The 19,905-nt window shown below is 44.2% G+C and overlaps 1 protein-coding gene across 2 annotated transcripts in view; it reads left to right on the forward strand.

The window, feature by feature from the left end:
• Dennd5a (DENN domain containing 5A) overlaps positions 1 to 19,905 on the forward strand; it is a 66,735-nt gene that overhangs the window by 36,559 nt on the left and 10,271 nt on the right. For both annotated transcript variants that reach the window (XM_021166335.2, XM_029479382.2), the window contains 10 exons: positions 3,385 to 3,702; positions 5,147 to 5,362; positions 5,794 to 6,028; positions 7,099 to 7,249; positions 8,293 to 8,386; positions 9,751 to 9,882; positions 12,508 to 12,660; positions 15,242 to 15,326; positions 18,022 to 18,106; positions 18,504 to 18,632. In XM_021166335.2, the coding sequence (XP_021021994.1) occupies positions 3,385 to 3,702; positions 5,147 to 5,362; positions 5,794 to 6,028; positions 7,099 to 7,249; positions 8,293 to 8,386; positions 9,751 to 9,882; positions 12,508 to 12,660; positions 15,242 to 15,326; positions 18,022 to 18,106; positions 18,504 to 18,632 (1,598 nt within the window). The remainder of the gene's footprint in view (positions 1 to 3,384; positions 3,703 to 5,146; positions 5,363 to 5,793; positions 6,029 to 7,098; positions 7,250 to 8,292; positions 8,387 to 9,750; positions 9,883 to 12,507; positions 12,661 to 15,241; positions 15,327 to 18,021; positions 18,107 to 18,503; positions 18,633 to 19,905) is intronic.

Below are 19,905 nucleotides of genomic sequence, written 5' to 3' on the forward strand. Positions count from 1 at the left end.
AGAATACTAGCAAGGGGCTGTCCCTGTCTTCTCTGGGGACACTCTCAGTAGCTTTCCCCTAGGATCCTATGTGCTGAGGTGCCTCAGTGATGAACTCACAGAGGCACTGAGGGAGAACTGATTTGGCTTGGCATCTGAGGTTGGCAAAGGGCACTGTGGCCCTTTGAAGGAAGAGTTCAGGAGAGTTTGGGGGATCTGGAGGATTCATGAGGAATACCTTAGACAGTGGCTGTCTTACCATGCTCCCTTTCAGCATGGCAGAGGTGAGCAGAGAACTGATTGTTTGGCTTCAGTGTCTGCCACATTTTGCATCTTCGCAAAAAAGTCACACAGGTGCTGCTGGCGACGCTTGCGGATTTGATCATAGGTTTATAAATTGCTTCAGCTGCCAGCCTGTGCTGAGAGGAAACAGCATGAGACTGTTTTATGAGCCTAGAAGTTAAATGGCCTCTTTTTTCATTTTGCCCTCTTACCCCTCCCTTTTTGGCCCTGTTGTGCAGAATGACCAGTGAAGAGGTCTACTTAGCGGTTCCTGTGTATCTTAACCACCTCTGAAGTGTGTGCCTGAGCTGCGTTCTTCAGCCACCTCTCATCAAGGGCATCCATATATGTCCACAGAATTTGGGCTTGATAAAGTTCTTTATAGATGGGGCTGGAGAGATAGCTCAGTGTGAAGAGCATTGGCTATTCTTCCATTCCTAGAACCCACATGGTGGTGCCAGTTCAGGGGATCTGATACCCTCTTCTGACCTCCCCAGGTACCAAGTACACTTATGATGCCCAGACATGCATCCAGATGTATGGGAAGAGGGGCAATGAAGAAAGCATCAAACGCGCCATCCATGATTAGAGGGAGGTTTTTATTGTGAATAAGAGAGAAAATATCCAGAGCCTTGTGGAAGAGTCCAAACTAGAGAGAAAAAGAAGCAGACTAGACGTGACCAGGGCTAGGGAAGTAGGGTAAGAGGGTGGTAGCAGAAAATATTGAGTTATAAGGAGGATGAGTAGCTGCAGGAGGGCCGAGGGTTTGGGGTGGTGGTGAGAAGGGTGGTGAGGGGGCTTTGAAATGTGTGAAAGAGGTCTGAGTGAGGAGCCTGGAGGCTAGTGTGGACTTTGATATGCTGATAACTACAGGCATAAGTCAGTGGAACCTCTTGTCCCATTTGCCAAAAGCAAGGGAAATGACTCCTTTGGCTGATTTGGAGCCTGTTTTACAAGTTCCTGAGGAATGCTGACTTTTATCTAACCACCAGAAATCCTCCTGTAGGAGCTGGAATTGGGCTAAGACTGGATATGTGTACTGCCTAAGACCTGACACAGGCAAAGCATCCATACAGATTAAATAAATAAATAAATAAATAAGAATTCTTTATGGACTCTCTCTATTTGACTCACAGCAGTGGGAGAGAAGCTACCAAGCATTATTGGGTGGATCTAGATATTTTAGTTGCTTTCCTGTTTCTGGTTGGAAAAACTGTCCCCCACCCCCTTTTTAAAAGATGAGCCAAGGGGTAAGAGATGAAAATGTGTGCCTTTCATTTTGTCAGCTTTGTAAAGGACCCTTGACTAGATGAGTTGATTTTGTTTTGATTTTCTTTTTTGATGGCTTGGCCTAAGAGCATTAATAATGTTAAAAAAAGTAGTCTATCTTTTGGTTATAAATATTTGTTGGCCTTTAATTAGGCAGAGTCAACATTATCTAGTTGGAGGAACTCAGAAGTAAAGTTTAAAGTGGTTCTTCTAGTTTTTGGAGATTTGAGATGGAAAGCTTTCTTTTATAGTCACAGGTTGGTAGGGTGATTGATGCACTCAGCATGGGTCCGTTCACAATGCAGCTGCAGGAGATGAGTTTTGTGGAATGACTGTGTTAGCGAGCTTATCATGTTATCCTCTGCCTGCTTCTTTTAGAACATAAAGACTATTGAGACAAGGTTAAACTTGTGTGTCACTGGGACATCATTTGGCATATTGGAACAATGTCTTGCTAAAGGAAGGACCCTTATTTGATGCTATAAGGAAACCTGTTTCACATAGATTAAATGTTAAATGAGGGGCAGCAGTGAGGCAGCTCAGTTGGTAACGGTGTTTGCCAACAAACCTGACAGTCTGAGTTAAGTTCTTGGAACCCGCCTGGTGGAAAGAAAGAGCCTACTCCTGAATATTGTCTTTAATTTCGTTTGTGTACACACACTCAGTCACACACACATGTAAATGTCCTATAGAAATATTTGACATCATAATTCTCAAAACCAATACTAGCAGGTATCTCTTTGATATAACTGAGAGACACACACTCTTAACCGTTAGTAAGCCGTTGGAGTGAAGGCAATGCTACATGTCTTGTAAGGACAGATTAATAAGATAAGCATGATCTTCTAATTTATAGTGCAAGAAAATTAACAAGAACAAGGATTTTAAAGTATTAAATTGATCAAGCAAGACCTAAATATAAGCCAAGGTGATAGTGAACAGTTTTAGCATATGACTGGGGTCAAGCTGGGTTCAAATCCCAGTGTTATCAAGTAGTGATCGTAGGCATATGCTTGGCCTATATCACATTTTTAAATTAATTAATTAATAAGTATGGGTTTTACCTACATATATGTATGTCTCTGTGCCTGGTGTCCATGGAGGCAGAAGAGGACAGTGGGTCTGCTGGAGCTGGAGTTGTAGACAGTTGGGAGAGGCCATGTGGATGCTGGAAACTGAACTTGGGTCCTCTGGCAGAGAGCTGAGTCATTTCTCTGGCTCCTGTCTCTGGGTGTTTTGTCTTGTTTTGTTTTAAAGTTTATCTTTTAAGGTTAGTCCAAGACTGCCTGAACTCTGTAGCCTGAAACTCTATGCTAGCCTGAAACTCTTAGTGGTTCTCCTGCTTCAGTTTCCCCAAGTACTGTGATTATAGCCACGCATATCTTCTTTAGTCAGTTTCATCTGTAAAATAAGACTGGATAGTGACAAGTCCAGCCATTACTGAGTGCTGACTGTACTTCTGAGCATGAGCCAGCACTGTAACAGTCAAATCTTGAGAATTAGGAGTGAAGCCTAGAAGGGGTGAACACAAGTGCTCAGCACTGGTGCCAGACTTTGACACGTCTCACTCACGCACCGGAATCCATTGATTTGTGAAGCTTTTGAATGCTGCCGCCATCTTGGTTTCACAATTACTTTTAGCTATTTCCCCTAGCATTTAACTCTGGGGAAAGAGCCATGTTTCTAAGGTTTTATTTTAGAAAGCAGAGGGAGCTTGGGTGGAGGGACTGTCTCGTTGCCTGCCCCGTCTTTACTCTGCACCTCACATCTGTCAGTTGATCACCCGTTCGTTGTCCTTTCTAAAACCTCTCTCTCGGGGCTCCACTTGTTTACACCTCCTGTTTTCATTTCCAGGCTAACCTCTGCTTTGTGGATGTTGACAACCACTTCATTGAGTTGCCAGAGGACTTGCCTCAATTTCCCAACAAACTGGAGTTTGTCCAGGAGGTCTCTGAGATCCTCATGGCCTTTGGCGTTCCCCCTGAAGGGAACCTCCATTGCAGCGAAAGCGCCTCAAAGCTGAAGAGGATCCGAGCTTCTGAGCTTGTGTCTGACAAGAGGAACGGGAACATTGCCGGCTCCCCTTTGCACTCCTACGAGCTCCTCAAGGAAAATGAAACTATTGCTCGGTTGCAAGCTTTGGTCAAGAGGACTGGAGTGAGTTTGGAAAAAGTAAGATGCTAGAACTAAGTTTGTGACAGATTGGATCTGTGTTAGCGTGCCGTGTCAGCGTGCCGTGTCAGCGTGCCATGTTAGCGTGCCTGTGGAAGCTGCACTGAGGATGAGAAAAGATCCAGATCATTTTTTTTTATATAAGTTTTTCTAGTCAGGTTTCTCTGTGTAGACCTTGAACTTAAGAGCTCTGCCTGCCTCTGCCTCCCAAGTGCTGGGATTAAAGGTGTCACCACCGCCCAGTCGACAGTGCACATCTGTGAGCAGTGAAGGGATGGACCATGTGGGAGACTGAGCACAGCAGCTCTTCTAGCAATTGTCACTTGATCTAAGTCTTTTTTTTTGTTTTTGTTTTTTTGAGACAGGGTTTCTCTGTATAGCCCTGGCTGTCCTGGAACTCACTCTGTAGACCAGGCTGGCCTCGAACTCAGAAATCTGCCTGCCTCTGCCTCCCGAGGGCTGGGATTAAAGGTGTGCGCCACCATGCCCGGCACTTGATCTAAGTCTTAAGTCTGGGTGGCTTCTTGTGCAGGTCCGGGAGAGCCTGTTGCCATCTGTGTGAAATTCTGCAGAGTGACTGGGAAGAACTGAGGACCTTTCATATCCATTGCCCTGTGACCCAAGATTCAGAGCCTAGTCTAGAGCCCAGCTGCAGCTTAAACCAGATCCTGCGGTGCTGAACTCTGTCCAGGGGTACACCTGGCCTCTGGTTTCTGGATTTGATGATATTAAGCTTTCTGTGCTTTCTGCCCATGTCTTTACCTTCCCCATTCTCAGTGCTGAACACCTTTGGTTAGGTAAATATGCATGTTAGGTTGATGTCATGATTTTGTTGGACTTCCTTTTTTAGGGGTCAGCTATTTCATTTCTCTTCTATAAAGTACAGCAGAATAAAACATTTTTTTTTACCAGTTGAATAGAGAAATATTTAGGAAGATTAAAAATCTTATCTTATCTCTTTTTTAAAAAGAACAAGCCTTGAAAGGTAAGAAAGGTAATCCCCGGTCTGCAAAGAAAGAACCCAAAGAAAGGTAACACCCGGAGCAGGCCAGAGCCAGAGCGTGGCCGGGCGGCTCCTTGCTGGGGAGGTTTGCTCCTTTTGTTCCTTGGCTGGATTGCACTCAGTTTACTATGACTGCATCTCCACTTAGCTTGTTGTTGGATGTCTGCCTTCAGGTCGACCTCCTCTTTTCTCCATCTCAGAATCTCTCCTTTCCCCTTCCCTTTACTTCCTACCGGGTTGCAAGGCAAGAGTTAACTGCTAAGCCAAATCTCTTTAACTTCTAGACTCCCTCCCTTTATATTTCTTCCCATTTTTACTTTAGTTCTTACCTTCTCACCATTTGCTGCTAAGACCAATAGGGAAAAATCAGATGAATTCTATTTCTTGGCATAAAAGTATAATTGTTCATATCTTCACCTGACCCTCCTGCTTTTTTTAAAGCTGGAAGTTCGTGAAGATCCCAGTAGCAATAAAGATTTCAAAGTTCAATGTGATGAAGAAGAGCTCAGGATTTACCAGCTAAACATTCAAATCCGAGAAGTCTTTGCCAATCGCTTTACTCAGATGTTTGCCGATTATGAAGTGTTTGTCATCCAGCCCAGCCAGGATAAGGAGTCCTGGTTCACCAACAGGGAGCAGATGCAGAACTTTGATAAAGTAAGTGAGACCCTGCGGGCAGGTGCACATGAGAGCACCTTGCAGCCTGAAGAAGTGACTGCATATGACATCACTAGAAAAGTCAAGTGGAGAGGCAGGCATACAGATGATTACGGTTAGGTGATTTACCTCTAGCCGGTGCCCCTTCCCCTTGTTTTGGTTTTGTTTTGCTCTGTGGTCTATGAAAGGACTCTTTCTCTAGGCAGAGGTGTATATGTAGTTGAATGTCTGGGCTAGCTGTGTCAGATTTTTGGGAAATTGAACTTTTATGAGTGTTAACAAAGGGGATGAGGGTTGTAATTGGCTTTTCATAAGGGCGTAGGATGCTTCAAAGATTTGTCCCACTTCAGCCCTTGGGGATGTTGCCTGTGATGGTCAGGGCTGCTCTGTTCTCTTGTCTGTTGTTGACTGCTTCTCTTTGGTTCCACTAGGCATCCTTCCTGTCAGATCAGCCTGAGCCCTACCTGCCCTTCCTCTCAAGATTCCTAGAGACCCAGATGTTTGCATCTTTTATTGATAACAAGATCATGTGTCATGATGATGATGATAAAGACCCTGTCCTCCGGGTTTTTGACTCAAGGGTAGACAAGATCAGACTGTTGAATGTTCGAACACCTACTCTTAGGACATCTATGTACCAGAAGTGTACCACTGTGGATGAAGCAGGTGAGGCCTCCTTGGCCACTGGGACCTCATTGGTAACATGTCCCCTTTCCTCAACATGTATGCTTTCCTCATGGTTTGCCTTTGAGTATGTTATCCATGGCCTGCAGTGTTCTTCCTTTTTATTTGTTTGTTTGTTTGTTTGTTTAAAGGCAGGGTCTCTATGCCCTGGCTGTCCTGGCACCCACACTCGTGGAGCCCCACCTGCCTGTGCCTTACCACAGCGACTGAAGGTGTGCAGCACCATGCTTTGCTTTCTTCCTCAGTTTTTTGTTTTTGTTTTTTTTTTCTTTTGGTCTGGAAATTGTTTTTGAGGCAAGAGTCTCTCTTGACTGGCCTAGAACTGCTATTTAAGCCAGTCTGGCCTTGAACTCCTGCCTCTCAAAGTCACTTTTAAAATCAGGATTCCCCATCCTTTTCATTCCCCATAAAGTGTATTACACTTGAAAATGACCGTATTGGAACAGCTGAGGACAGTGAGGCTAGAGATCTGGCCACCCGAGGCTCTCCTATCTGCCATAAGAGTGAGCAGTCAGTTCTCAGCCCATCTGTAATCCATGTATTGAATCTGCAGCGTGATTGAGTTACTCTTGCCTGTTATCAGAAGATGTAGTGTCATGGGTCTACTGTAATATAGGGTTTAAGCTATGGAATGAAGAGTTAACCACTCCCCTCTTTAAAGGCTTTTTCAGAAGTAGAGATGTCATGGTGTCACCTGTGCACTTTGTTCCCCAAGCACCAGAGCTCTCACTGCAGATACACTAGAGCAGGCTTCTTGCCACTGATCTTGAATCCCCATCCTTTGGAACTGCTCTAGACCCAGTCTAGGCTTCTTCTGTATGTGCTCCAGGGCAGTTAGCTGAGATATTTATAAGAATTACTTCATCTATTTCTAATTCTTAGGGATGCCTGTCCTTCACTGCCCAATGGACAGGATGTTTTCCTGTTAGTGTATATTTCAGGCAAGAGGGTAAAAAAAAAATCAGTCTTTTTACTCTATCTTGGTTAGAAGTGAAAGAGTAGTTATGTCTTTAAAAAAAAGGTTGAATTGAATTTTTTTTTTTAAATCTCAGAAAAAGCAATTGAACTCCGTCTGGCAAAAATTGACCACACTGCAGTTCACCCACATCTTCTTGACATGAAAATTGGACAAGGAAAATATGAACCTGGCTTTTTCCCTAAGCTGCAGTCTGATGTGCTTTGCACCGGGCCAGCCAGCAACAAGTACGTAAACCTTAGAGATTCCCCAGCCTGATCATCAGGCACTGTTGTCACTGACCGCCAGAGTCTAAGCTAGCGTTGGTGTACACGGAAGACCTCGGGGGTTTTTCTTAGTATTTTATTATTTTGTGTGCATGAGTATTTTGTCTGCATCCATGCCTGTGTACCACTTGTATGGCTGGAAGCCAGAAGAGGACAAAGATCTTCTTGAGCTGGAATTGCAGATGGTTGTGAGCCACCATGTGAGTACCTAGAATTGAACTTAGGTCCTCTGGATGAAAGGTCGGTGCTCTTAACCACTGAGCCACTTCAGTATTTAAAGAATTTAAGAAACAAGTATGGATAAGACCTAAACTATGTAGGTGTCAGGGTGTCTTGTCAGCTTTTGTCTACACTGTACAAATTGGGTAACTCTTACAAATTGGATATTCCCAGGACTTGCAAGCAGCCAGGCAGCCAATGGGTTAAAATGACCTATGTGAACCCCATCTAACAGACAGCTATCTAGCTTTATGTCCTTAAACAGAGGTGTTGGGAATAACTGGGCCCTGACTGAAGGTGGCAACTTGGATGGTGGTTTTTTCCCCAGACAGCTTTGTATCTGCATGTGGAGCTTTGGTAGTTAATTGAAGACAAATGAACGGCTCACTCTCGGAGGCCTTCTCTTTTGTTCTCTCACTGATTTTTTAGCTGCTCACCCCACAGCCTTTGCATTGCCTCTGTGGTTTCCTGTGCTCACCATTAGCTGCCTAGACACTGGAGTTTTTTCTTGTTAGTTGGTCTTAGTGGATCTCTCTCTCTCTCTCTCTCTCTCTCTCTCTTTATCTCAAGACATGGTTTCTCTGTATAGCCCTGGCTGTCCTGGAACTCGATTTGTAGAACAGGCAGGCCTCGAACTCAGGAATCTGCCTGCCTCTGCCTTGTGATTGCTGGAATTATGGCTATCTTTTTATTTTTTGAGACAGGGTCTCTCTCACTGTGTATACCAGGTTGAACTTAGAACTCACAGAGTAGTGACTATTAATGGCCTCTTTTGATATTGTCAGGTGGACAAAAAGGAATGCCCCTGCCCAGTGGAGGCGGAAAGACCGGCAGAAGCAGCATACAGAACACTTGCGCTTAGACAATGACCAGAGAGAGGTAAGACGCCTTAGGAATGGCAAGGAGGCCCCTTCTGTCATGCTGCACTCACCCTGTCTGTCACTCTCTTAGCATTTAATAAGTTGCCCCAGCAGTGACCTCTCCCTGTGTCATTCTATAGAGAGCAGTGTTTTTCATGACAGCCAGCCAGATCATCCTGTATGTTCTGTTACTTGATAGGAATTTCTGAAGATGCCAGTCTGAAACTTGGAGAAATAAATGCCTTTAAAATTGGGGGTTTTTTTGTTTGTGGCACAGTAGGAAAGGAACTAATTTTGTTAAAATAGAAAGGAGGAAAGTGAACTGGTCGGGGCTGTGACTCTTACTCTGAGGACAGAGAACTTTTTCCTGGGCTTCTTTGTATCTCAGGTGATTGTGATATTTAGTTTTCAGTGCCGACTTGACACAATCTGGAATCACCTGGGAGGAATCCTAGTGTGTGGGGGGTGTCCAAATTAGGCTGGCCTATGAGTGTGTCTGGGTGGGACTGTCTTGATTACCTTAATTGACTTGAGAAGATTCTCTTGCTCTTGGTTGCACAGTTCCCTGGACAGTTAGTGCTGAATTGTGTAAGAGTAGAGAGAACGAACTGAGAACCAGCATGCTGCATCCTGCTCTGCTGATTGCAGATGGCATCAGCTCCCTCCAATGCCCGCTGCTGTGCTCCCTGATATGATAGACTGTATCTGCAGCTGTAAGCCCAAGGAAACCCTTTCTACCTGAATCCGCCTTAAGTTGCTTTTCTCAAGGTTTTATGGCAGCATTCGAAAAGAACTTAGCTTATTTCTTTCTTTATGTGGATAAGGAGGGGGATGGTTACCTCGTTACTGTTGTGTTGTGCTGAAGAGACATGACGACTAAGGCAGTTCTTAGGAAAGGTGGCAGGCATGTCTAAACTGTGCATTCCTAGCTGCATGTGCTCTAGGAGACCTGCGAATAAACCTGCGCAACATAGGACAGTAAATGGACTCAAGCCATCGTTTGTCTGTTTACATATTACAGTCTGTAACTGCATGCCGCGCTCCTAAGTGTAAACATCATATTGTAACATCAAACATTTGGCTGTGATTGCTGTTGTGTTTGTGTGTCGTATGCAAATGCTTGTATAAATGCCTCTCATGTCTTTACATCAAAGGTAGTTTATTATACTCACGTCAATAAAACCAGAAATTGTAGTATTTTGATTTTCCCCTTTAGTACAAGAATTACACTTAAGTTTTCTGCTTCCATGTATATTTGAGCCCAGGCATAGGCAAGCAAAGAAGGCGTGGGGGGTGCAGTGTCCTCCTTAGGAGCCCACCAGTTGGTTGCTATGGTTTCTGTCCATGGACATAAAAGGTCTTTGGTTTTTCTGTTTAATGTAGAAGTACATCCAGGAAGCCAGGAATATGGGCAGTACCATCCGTCAGCCCAAACTGTCCAACCTCTCTCCATCAGTCATTGCCCAGACCAACTGGAAGTTTGTAGAAGGCCTGCTGAAGGAATGTCGAAACAAGGTGAGCTGTGGGTACTCAGTGCTGCTGTTTCCCTTGGCAGCAAAAAAGAGATCATTGCTTGGCTCTGACCACTCCTTATTTTACTTAAAAAATGTGAGGGTAGGGATGGGGAGAGGGAGGTCAGGACAGCTTTGTAAGTCAGGTCTCTTCTGTCTTCATGTGGGGTCTGATGATGGAGCTCAGATCATCAGTTTGCCATGTATCTGTCTGCCTCATGCCTTACTGAATGGGATAATGCTAACCTTAGAAACTCGTTGCCTTATTAATGACAGAGTGTTTTGCATACGTGGAAATGCTTTTGCTTCTCTGTTGTAATCTAACAGTAATTGCTTTTCATATCTAGTAATGGTTTATGGGGCTAGAGAGATGGCTCAGTGGTTAAGAACACTGGATGCTCTTCCAGAGGACCCAGGTTCTATTCCCAGCTCCCACATGGCAGCTCACAACTGTCTGTACCTCTAGTTCTAGGGAATCTGACTCCCTTACACAGACACACATGCAGGAAAACATTGATGCTTTGTAGACCAGGCTGGCATGGAACTCAGTGTGCCACCACTGCCCGGCTAGAAAGATTAGTTTTTAATATTTAAATTTTAAGTGTAATTTCTAAGAAAAAGACTTCATACAAGTCAGAATATCATAATTTTTAGGACAACTCAGCTGATTTGTTCTCTGCTGCATCCTGAGAGTTATGAGTGAAATTGGAAGAAATTCATACTTTAAGAAGCTTGGGCTGGGGCCACAGGAGAGGGAAGATGATGCCGTGGGGAGATGGATCCTGAGAGCATGGCCAAGAGGACTGGCCAGTTGAAGTAGGAAAAGCCCAGGCAGAACATGGTCTGCCTTCTCATACTTGTCACTTCGCCCCCAAAAAAGCAAGAGAAGAAGAGGAAGAGGAAGGAAGGAAGAAAGAGCAGGAGGAAGGAGGAGGAACAGGCACAAGAGAAGGAGGAAGAGGAATAGGAGGAGGAAGAGCCCAATTTTTGTTGCCCGTATACTCCCTTGAGTATGGTCAAACTCCCAGTAACCAGCCCTTAAAGAAAACAGCCCTCCTCCATCCACCCCCAAACCAGAAGCCTTCGGTTGTGGAGAGCTACACCTCAGCGTCCTTAGCACAAGTTTTTAGAGTTCTCTTTGATGGTTTTCTGTATAGACTGTTATTTTTGGGGGCAGTGGGGTGGGGGTGGGATTCTTTGTTCAAATTAAGCAAACTTTATTTTCTCTCAGATAGCACTATCTACCCAAAGTGGGGTTCAAGAAAATAGCATCGAACACTGGAAAAGGATAAGGTTTATATTAACTCCAAACTCCAAGGCTAGGGGTGGGTCTCAAGAGGTTTTGGTCACATAAAAACTTGGCAGAACCTTTCAAAATTATTTGCCAGAATATCTCATCTCAGCAGAGTGGAGGTGTGGAACATGTCAAATTCCAGAAAATGGTCAAGACATGGTCAAATCCAAGTTTTATAGAAGACAGGAATCAACTTATTTTGACCTTGCAACAAGATAGGCTTTAATCTGGTCTGTATAGAGAGTTAGACCCTGTTTCAAACACAAAAAAAACACCCTAGATTATTCTATGAGAATTGATATTTTAAATTTCAGATTTGTTCAATTTTAAGATTTTATTATTTATTAATATTTTAAGGTTTATTTTGTTTAGTATGTAAGAGTATTTTGTCTGCATGTAATCTGTGCATTGCATGTGTGCCTGGTGCCTAAGGAAGTGATGAGCCTCCATGTGTGTGGTGGGAATCAAACCTGGGTCTTTTGAGAGAGCAACAAGTGTTCTCACCCACTGAGCGAGCCATCTTTGCAGTCCAAGATTTTGTGTTTTAAATGTGTGTGTGTGTGTATATCTCTGACTGTGTTTGCCTGCCTGCAAGTACCCTCAGAGGCCAGAGAGGGTATCAGGTCTCCTGGAGCTTGAGTTACTGGCTATTGTGAGCCGCCCAATTCTGGGACTGAACCCAAGCCCTCTTTATACGAGCAGTCCAGTGTCTAAACCCTGGGCTGTTTTATTCCCAGCCCCCTAGTTTAATTTTTAAACTGAGAGTTCATTCTAAGTCACTTGCGACTTTCTCCTATAGCGTTACCTTTCCTGCTATTAAAACCACTATTGATACATTTCTTGAAAGATTTCATGTTCCTCAGTCATCTTGGCATTGGTGTTGTTACATATTTGTAATAAGCATTTGTAGAGTTTTACCTGAAATTATTCTCAATAAGTTCTTTCCTCTTTGAGAGTTATTTTTAGGTTACATTTGCTTGAAGGTCTGTCCAGTACATTTTTTTAAGCCATGAGAATGGGGGAATAGCCAAGGTGGGCATGAGCAAAGGCTTTTTATTCAACTCCTTTCACCTCATAAAGGCAAAGATTTGAATCCAGAGTAATGAAATCTCTAGCTAGGATCACTTGCTGATAGCTGTGTTTTCGCCTCCTTAACTGAACTTTGGAAGCTTGCGTTCCCTATCACCTGGCCCACATGACTGACTATACACTGTCCCTGGGCTTCTTCATCTCATCCTTCCTAGCCCAGCACATGTGCCATGCAGACTGCCACAGCTCTCTGCAGCAGTGTGGTTCTACTCACTGTGGTGATCTGTCCTACTTATCCATTCCTAGACCAAGAGGATGCTGGTAGAGAAGATGGGTCGAGAGGCTGTGGAGCTGGGGCATGGGGAGGTGAACATCACCGGTGTGGAAGAGAACACTTTGATTGCCAGCCTCTGTGATCTTCTGGAGAGGATCTGGAGCCATGGGCTACAAGTGAAGCAGGTAATGGGTTTAGCCTTTGGTTTCATTACTAGTCTGGGATGCCAGTGGTTCTCAACCTCCCTAATGCTGTGACTCTTTATACAGTTCCTCATGTGGTGGTGACCCTCAACTATAAATTTTTTCATTACTACTTCATAACTATAATTTTGCTACTGTTATGAATTATGATGTAAATATCTGATATGTGGGGTAGGGGGTATCAACAGCTAAGCGAATGTGAGTTCAGCTTTTTTTTTTCTTATAAATAAGGTTTATACATCTATGTTTTTAAACCTTTGAAAGTGGCACCTTTTTCTAGGAGGCGGTGCCTCACACCTTTAGTCCCAGCACTGAGGCAAGAAACAGGCGGCTCTGTGAGTTCAAGGACAGCCTAGTCTACAGAGAGAGTTCTAGGACAGTTAGAGCTAAACAGAGAACCCCTGTCTTGAAAAACAAGATCAAACAAACAAAATGGCATCTTTCTTGGGAGTAAGTTGCAGATCAGCTTGGTTGGTCCTCTACTGTTGGCCTGTGTTTGGAGGTAGAACAGAGAGAGCTGAGTTGAGGGAGTAACAGACCTCATTAATTTACAGTCCTATTAGAAATGAGGCTCTTGCCGGGTGGTGGTGGCACACACCTTTAATCCCAGCACTTGGGAGACAGAGGCAGGCGGATTTCTGAGTTCAAGGCCAGCCTGATCTACAAATTGAGTACCATTACTATGTTGATTTACCACTAAGATAGAGTTCCACACTACAAGAAGGTAGGCTATGTGCAACTATGAGGATGAGATAAACTATAAGTAAACACACTAGAACCCTGGCATCTGGAGAGCCAAAGCTGTAACTGCTGACACATAGCTAGTTTTCCTTTTTGCCAAGGCACAAGTTCAAATAACATCTGGGAGTCTGAGTTAAGGGAGCAGTCTGCCCCTTAATGACAGGTCAGTTGGTCACCCTCAAACTGGTTTCCTTTATAATCATCCTTCAAAGTGTCACGACTCATGTGTGCTTGTGTATGTGTGTGTGTTTGTGTGTGTGTGTGTGCACATGCACATATGCAGACCTCAGGTGTCCTTCATTTTTATTTTCTTTTTGAGACAGGGTCTTTCGGTAGCCATTGCTGTCCTTAACTCTCTGATCCTTCTGCGTCTACCTCTGGAGTGTTGAAATTATCGGCATACCCTTGGCACCTGCTAGGCAAGCACTCTGCCAACTGAGCCATATCCCTAGCACTAAGATGATTTATTTTAGAGATTTAACATGGTGCTTTATTATTAGCAAGCACTGAGATATGATAGTATCTATCATTATTTTCATTAAATATAACACTCACTTTGTAAGATTATTTATAAGTTATGTTGCTAACATAATATATACTGAATTTTTATCAACTACATAGGAACTCAATCATGAATATGAAATATTTATCATCTGTGATAGTTATAGGGGCTGGGGAGATAGCTCAGTTGGTAAAATGCTTGCTCTACAAGCATGAGGACCTGAGAGTCCTGTCTCTAGAGCTCACATAAAGAAAGCTAATAGTGGTGAGTGTTTGTAATCCCACTGTGGGGGAGGAGGAGACCAGTAGATCCCTGGGGCTCACTTTGGATAGCAGGTATTTGATGAACTACAGGCCATTGAGAGATACTGACTGTCTTAGTCAAGGTTTCTATTCCTGGGCAAAACATCATGACCAAGAAGCAAGTTGGGGAGGACAGGGTTTTATTCAGCTTACACTTCCACACTGCTGTTCATCACTGAAGGAAGTCAGGACTGGAACTCAAGCAGGTCAGGAAGCAGGAGCTGATGCAGAGACCATGGAGGGATGTTCTTTACTGGCTTGCTTCCCCTGGCTTGCTCAGCCTGCTCTCTTATAGAACCAAGACTACCAGCCAGAGATGGCACCACCCACAAGGGGACCTTCCCCCTGATCACTAATTGAGAAAATGCCTTACAGCTGGATCTCGTGGAAGCATTTCCCCAACTGAAGCTCCTTTCTCTGTGATAACTCCAGCCTGTGTCAAGTTGATATAAAACTAGCCAGTACACTGACCTAAAAAAAAAAGATTGGAACTGGGCATAATTTAATCCAGCACTTAGGAGGCAGGGGCAGAGGCAGAGGCAGGAGGATCTCTGTGAGTTTGAGGCCAGCTTGGTTTATTTATCCCAGCCTGCAACTAAGGGCAAGATGAAGATGCCTTTAAATATAATAGGGAATTTAGACACTGTTACACAGACTCTTGACAGGCTAGGTGTGTGTGTGTGTGTGTGTGTGTGTGTGTGTGTGTGTGTAGGTTTAGGGTGGACAAGATATGACCTTGTCCAGTAGAGCATTTCAAGGTTGTCTTTTACACCCCTTTGAACACACGCCTCCTTTTAGCTCCTTTGTATGCTGGTTGGGAATTATTTCAGCTTTGGTTATCTTCCTTCTGTCTCTCCTGGGTTTTAGTAGGTGATGTATGTATGCCCATTGTGTGTATTGCGGGGAATTAAAACAGCATTTCTAGCAAAAAGTGGTTTTTGCTAGTATTTTTACAAAATAATTGTTCTCTGCATGTTGAACATCATTAGTAGTTGTTTCTCCCTCCCATTGCTTCCAGGGGAAATCAGCTTTGTGGTCCCATCTGTTACATTATCAGGAAAACCGGCAGAGAAAACTCACATCAGGAAGCCTTAGTACCTCAGGTAAGGCAGTTTGTGCACTTGTGTAGACTGTTTCAGCTCACTTTCCTGTCCCTCTCTACAGTGATCGTTACGATTCCTGTGTCCAGGCCACTGAAGCTTTTACTTATAGTGTTTTCTGTTTTAAAAAAATAAAGCCACTGGGCTGGAGAAATCTCAGCTTAGTGCTATGTGTGTTTGTTGTGGGGTTGGAGAGAGATGGCTCAGTGGTTAAGAGCACTTGCCACTCTTCCAGAGGACCTAGGTTCAGTTCCCAGCACCCACATGGTAGCTCACAGCTCCAGGGAACCCAATACCCTCTTTTTGTCAGGCATAAATACAGTGCACATACATACAGGCAAGGCACAAGTAGACATGAATAAAATCTTTTTATATAAAAAAGTGCTCATTGTTCTTCCAGAGAACCATAGTTCTGTTCCAAGCTCCATGTTGGGTAGATCACAACTATGTGTAACTCAGGCTCCAGAGAATCCAACTTCTGGTCTCCATGGGTGTACACACACACACACACACACACACACACACACACACACAGCTTGCTGAAACAGCACCACCTGCATCACAATGATGTTCTCATTTTCTGTTTCTGGACCCCTTTGATTAAGTAAAAGTAAGCAGCCTAATTTGGCTTCAAAAATGGACTGTAAATTAAACACAGAAAAACTGGGTTTTACTGTGGTCCTGCTGTTTGCAAGAAGCTTATTATTAGTTTTTATTTTTTAATTTCTCTGACATGGCATAGAGGCCAGAACAGGCCATGGGTCCCTGGAACTAGAGGTGCAGCCGGTTGTGAGCCACCATGTGGGTGCTGGGAATTAACCCTCTGGTCCTCTAGAAGAGTAGCCAATGCTCTTAGCTGCTTAGCCTTCTCTCTAGGTCTCCTTACCCTACCCCACAAAATAAAACCAAAGCAAAAACAAAATAAAAATACAACCTGGTGTTTGTAGGGACTCCAGGGATAATCTAGCCCATTCTCTTTATGAGGAAAAAAAAAATGAAGTCTAAAAAGGAATGAGATTGTTGTAAGATCATGCAGTAAGTTAATGAAAAAGAAAAGGCGTAATGAAAATGTCTGTTAGAAGCAAACCTCCTGTCTGCTCATCTAGGGTCCCTCATGCCGTCCTCAAGTGCCCCTTCCCATATGTGCCACAGGCACTGTCTCCTTTTACTTCTTGACTACGACTCTCTCTGTCTCTCCCCCCACCCCCCCCCCCTTTTTTTTTTTGTTTTTTTGTTTTTTGAGACCGGGTTTCTCTGTAGCCCTGGCTATCCTGGAACTCACTTTGTAGACCAGGCTGGCCTCAAACTCAGGAATCTGCCTGCCTCTGCCTCCCGAGTGCTGGGATTAAAGGCGTGCGCCACCACTGCCTGGCGACTATGACTCTCTTTATACCAGCCTTTCTTACTTTCAAGCTTCTTTCTTGGCTGGTCAGTCAGTTGGTCTGTCTGTCTGTCTGTCTTTTTCTTTTTCAAAGAGGTCTCACTGTGTGACCCTGGCTGTTTTGGAACTAGCTCTGTAGACCAGCTCCCCTCCCCTCCCCTCCCCTCCCCTCCTCTCCCCTCCCCTCCCCTCCCCTCCCCTCCTCTTGGTTTTGGTTTTTCGAAACAGGGTTCCTCTGTGTAGCTCTGGCTGTCCTGGAATTAGCTTTGTAGACCAGGCTATCCTTAAACTCACAGAGATCCACCTACCTCTGCCTCCCAAGTACTGGGATTAAAGGCGTACACTACTCCAATCAGCTATTCTTAATGGTAAAGTTAAGTTTGAATGGAATTTTGAAAAATTTCCTCCTTTGTATTTTACTTGGATTATGAACTTCATGCCCCTGAACTAGTTGTCCCTCAAGTAGCACTGACTCTGAATAGAAAATTGGCTGAAGGGCTGGTGAGATGGCTCAGTGGGTAAGAGCACCCGACTGCTCTTCCGAAGGTCCAGAGTTCAAATCCCAGCAACCACGTGGTGGCTCATAACCATCTGTAACGAGATCTGGCTCCCTCTTCTGGAGTGTCTGAGGACAGCTACAGTGTACTTACATATAATCAATAAATAAATCTTTAAAAAAAAAAAAAGAAGAAAATTGGCTGAAGACCAGGGACAAGCATTCCTGAAGGAGGCCATTTTCGTATACTTTGTGGGTGTGTAAACCTCAGAATTTCTCAGGAAGGTTATGGTAGTTACTGCCAAGGGACAAACTACAGCAAACTATTCTTAACAGTTTGGTGATGAAAACACTAAGCTTTATACATGGCATCTGGTACCAGATCAGAGATGTCATTCCTCCCTCAAGAGGATCTAAGCATTCTGGAACAGGTTCATTCTGGAACATTCTCTTGGCTATCTTGAAGACAGACTTGGGAGTGAGCAGTAGCTTCCTGTGGAAGTACTGTTCCCTGGTCATGACATCTGTGCTCATGATGAACTGGAGCTAGGCGTCAACTCTAGCCATGTCTCCCTCTGTTAAATGTAGCTTGTGATACCTTCACTGGCTCACTTACAGATTATCCAAAAAGTAAATAATATGCAAACGTTTCAAATCTGATTTCTGTTGGGAACCTAACAATATTTGTGAAATGGCTACTTAATGTATTAATGATGGAGCCAATTGTTTGTTGTAGCAATTTGTGGTTTGACATGTAAAAGACTCATTGGCTATTTGGATACTTGGGGTCTCTTTGGAGATTACAATCTTTGTTGTTCCAGGAATACTTCTTGATTCAGAACGGAGAAAGTCTGATGCCAGTGCCGTCATGTCTCCCCTGAGGATTTCCCTAATTCAGGATATGAGGTCCGTCTGCTCATTCACAAATTAACTACTAAATCTTGACTCTGCTGTTGCTTGGGTGTGATACTCAGCCCACAGGATTTCTGTGGCTGTTAAAGCATTTCAACTAGTTAAAGCTAGCTAGGAGTCTTCACTATTGGTCTTTGTATATTTATAAAAAGGTAGTTTTCCTGCCATTTTGCAGACTATACCAGGAGAAAGAGCATAGGTATCTCACAGTAATGGGGCTTGGCATTAGCCTGGCTTGCTGAAACCTATATTATCAGTTCTTTTTCCCAAAACTGTGAGAAGTGTGTCTGGCAAAGCCACAGAGAAGAGTGAGAAAGACTTCTAGGTGGAAAGGGGCTGTTCTGCCTGGATTCTGTTCATTTCCCATCCTACCCTACACTTCTTCCCTTAGGCACATCCAGAATATTGGGGAAATCAAGACTGATGTGGGAAAAGCCAGAGCGTGGGTGCGGCTGTCCATGGAGAAGAAGTTACTGTCCAGACACCTGAAGCAGCTTCTTTCAGACCATGAGCTCACCAAGTAAGGCCAGGCTCCAGGCTTGGCAGGTAGACTAGAGAATTGGGGGTGGGAAGGATAAATTCATCATTCCACAGCAGCAGCATCCAGCTAAAGTTAAGCTGCAGACTCACCATGTGTGCACCTCCCTCTATGTGCAGACTCACAGTGTATGCAACTCTCTCCATGTGCAGACTCACCGTGTGTGCACCTCTCTCCATCTGTAGACTCACTGTGTGTGCACCTCTCTCCATCTGTAGACTCACTGTGTGTGTACCTCTCCATCTTCAGACTCATACTTCTGCTTTCTGCTTCCCCTGCAGTTAAGCTGCAGACTCACCATGTGTGCACCTCCCTCTATGTGCAGACTCACAGTGTGTGCACCTCCCTCCACCTGCAGACTCACTGTGTGTACACCTCCCTCCATCTGCAGACTCACTGTGTGTGCACCTCTCTCCATCTGCAGACTCATCTTTCTGCTTTCTGCTTCCCCTGCCTTCAGTCTGTATGCTCAGAACTAGCAGTGCTGTTCTCCTTCCTGGAACCTTTGACCACGAGGCATTTCTTTGTTCTATTTATTTTTTGTCCTGAGAAGCAAAGGGTTGGAGAATTCAAGGGAACTTCTGAGTTGCCCCTTGTTTTTGCTGAGCCCAAGGCCAAGCAGAACAGCCAGTTAGTTCCCTTTCCTTCTTCCTTGACTGAGTCTCCTCAGAGCTTTCAGATAGCACACCTAGAACCTCTCCCTTCATACTTTCCATTAGGACAGAAAGGATGTCCAGGGGCTTACACTTGCCAGAGCCACAGTCTCCTGTTTGCCCACCTCTCTTCCCATTGTTCCTTCCCTTCTCTGCCTCTCATGTGACTCAACTCTGTCTTTTCAGTACATCTGACACACTCTCTCTCTCTCTCTTTTTCTTTTTTGTTCTTTTCTTGTTTTTGTGGTATTTGGGATTAAGAACCTTACACACTGGACAAATGTTGTGCCATTTACCCAGAAGTCCTCAGCCCTAATCTTGTGTTTTTAAAAACTGTAGTCCTATTAGAGGACATTAGCTTAAAATGCACTCAATATCCAGTTCTTGACCCCAGTGGCTACTCCAGCGAGTAGAAAATGAGGTTTGCATCAACAGATTGCATTTTGTAAGTGAGGAAAGTCTCTCAAACACACCTAATACATGTATTAGTTCATGTATCATTGCTAAAACAGACCACCCTGTGATGGATATTTTTTTTTTTTTTTTTTTTTTTTTTGGTTTTTCGAGACAGGGTTTCTCTGTGTAGCCCTGGCTGTCCTGGA

The sequence above is a fragment of the Mus caroli genome, unplaced genomic scaffold (assembly GCF_978045245.1).
Source record: "Mus caroli unplaced genomic scaffold, Mus_caroli_1 scaffold_8, whole genome shotgun sequence".
NCBI lineage: Eukaryota > Metazoa > Chordata > Mammalia > Rodentia > Muridae > Mus > Mus caroli.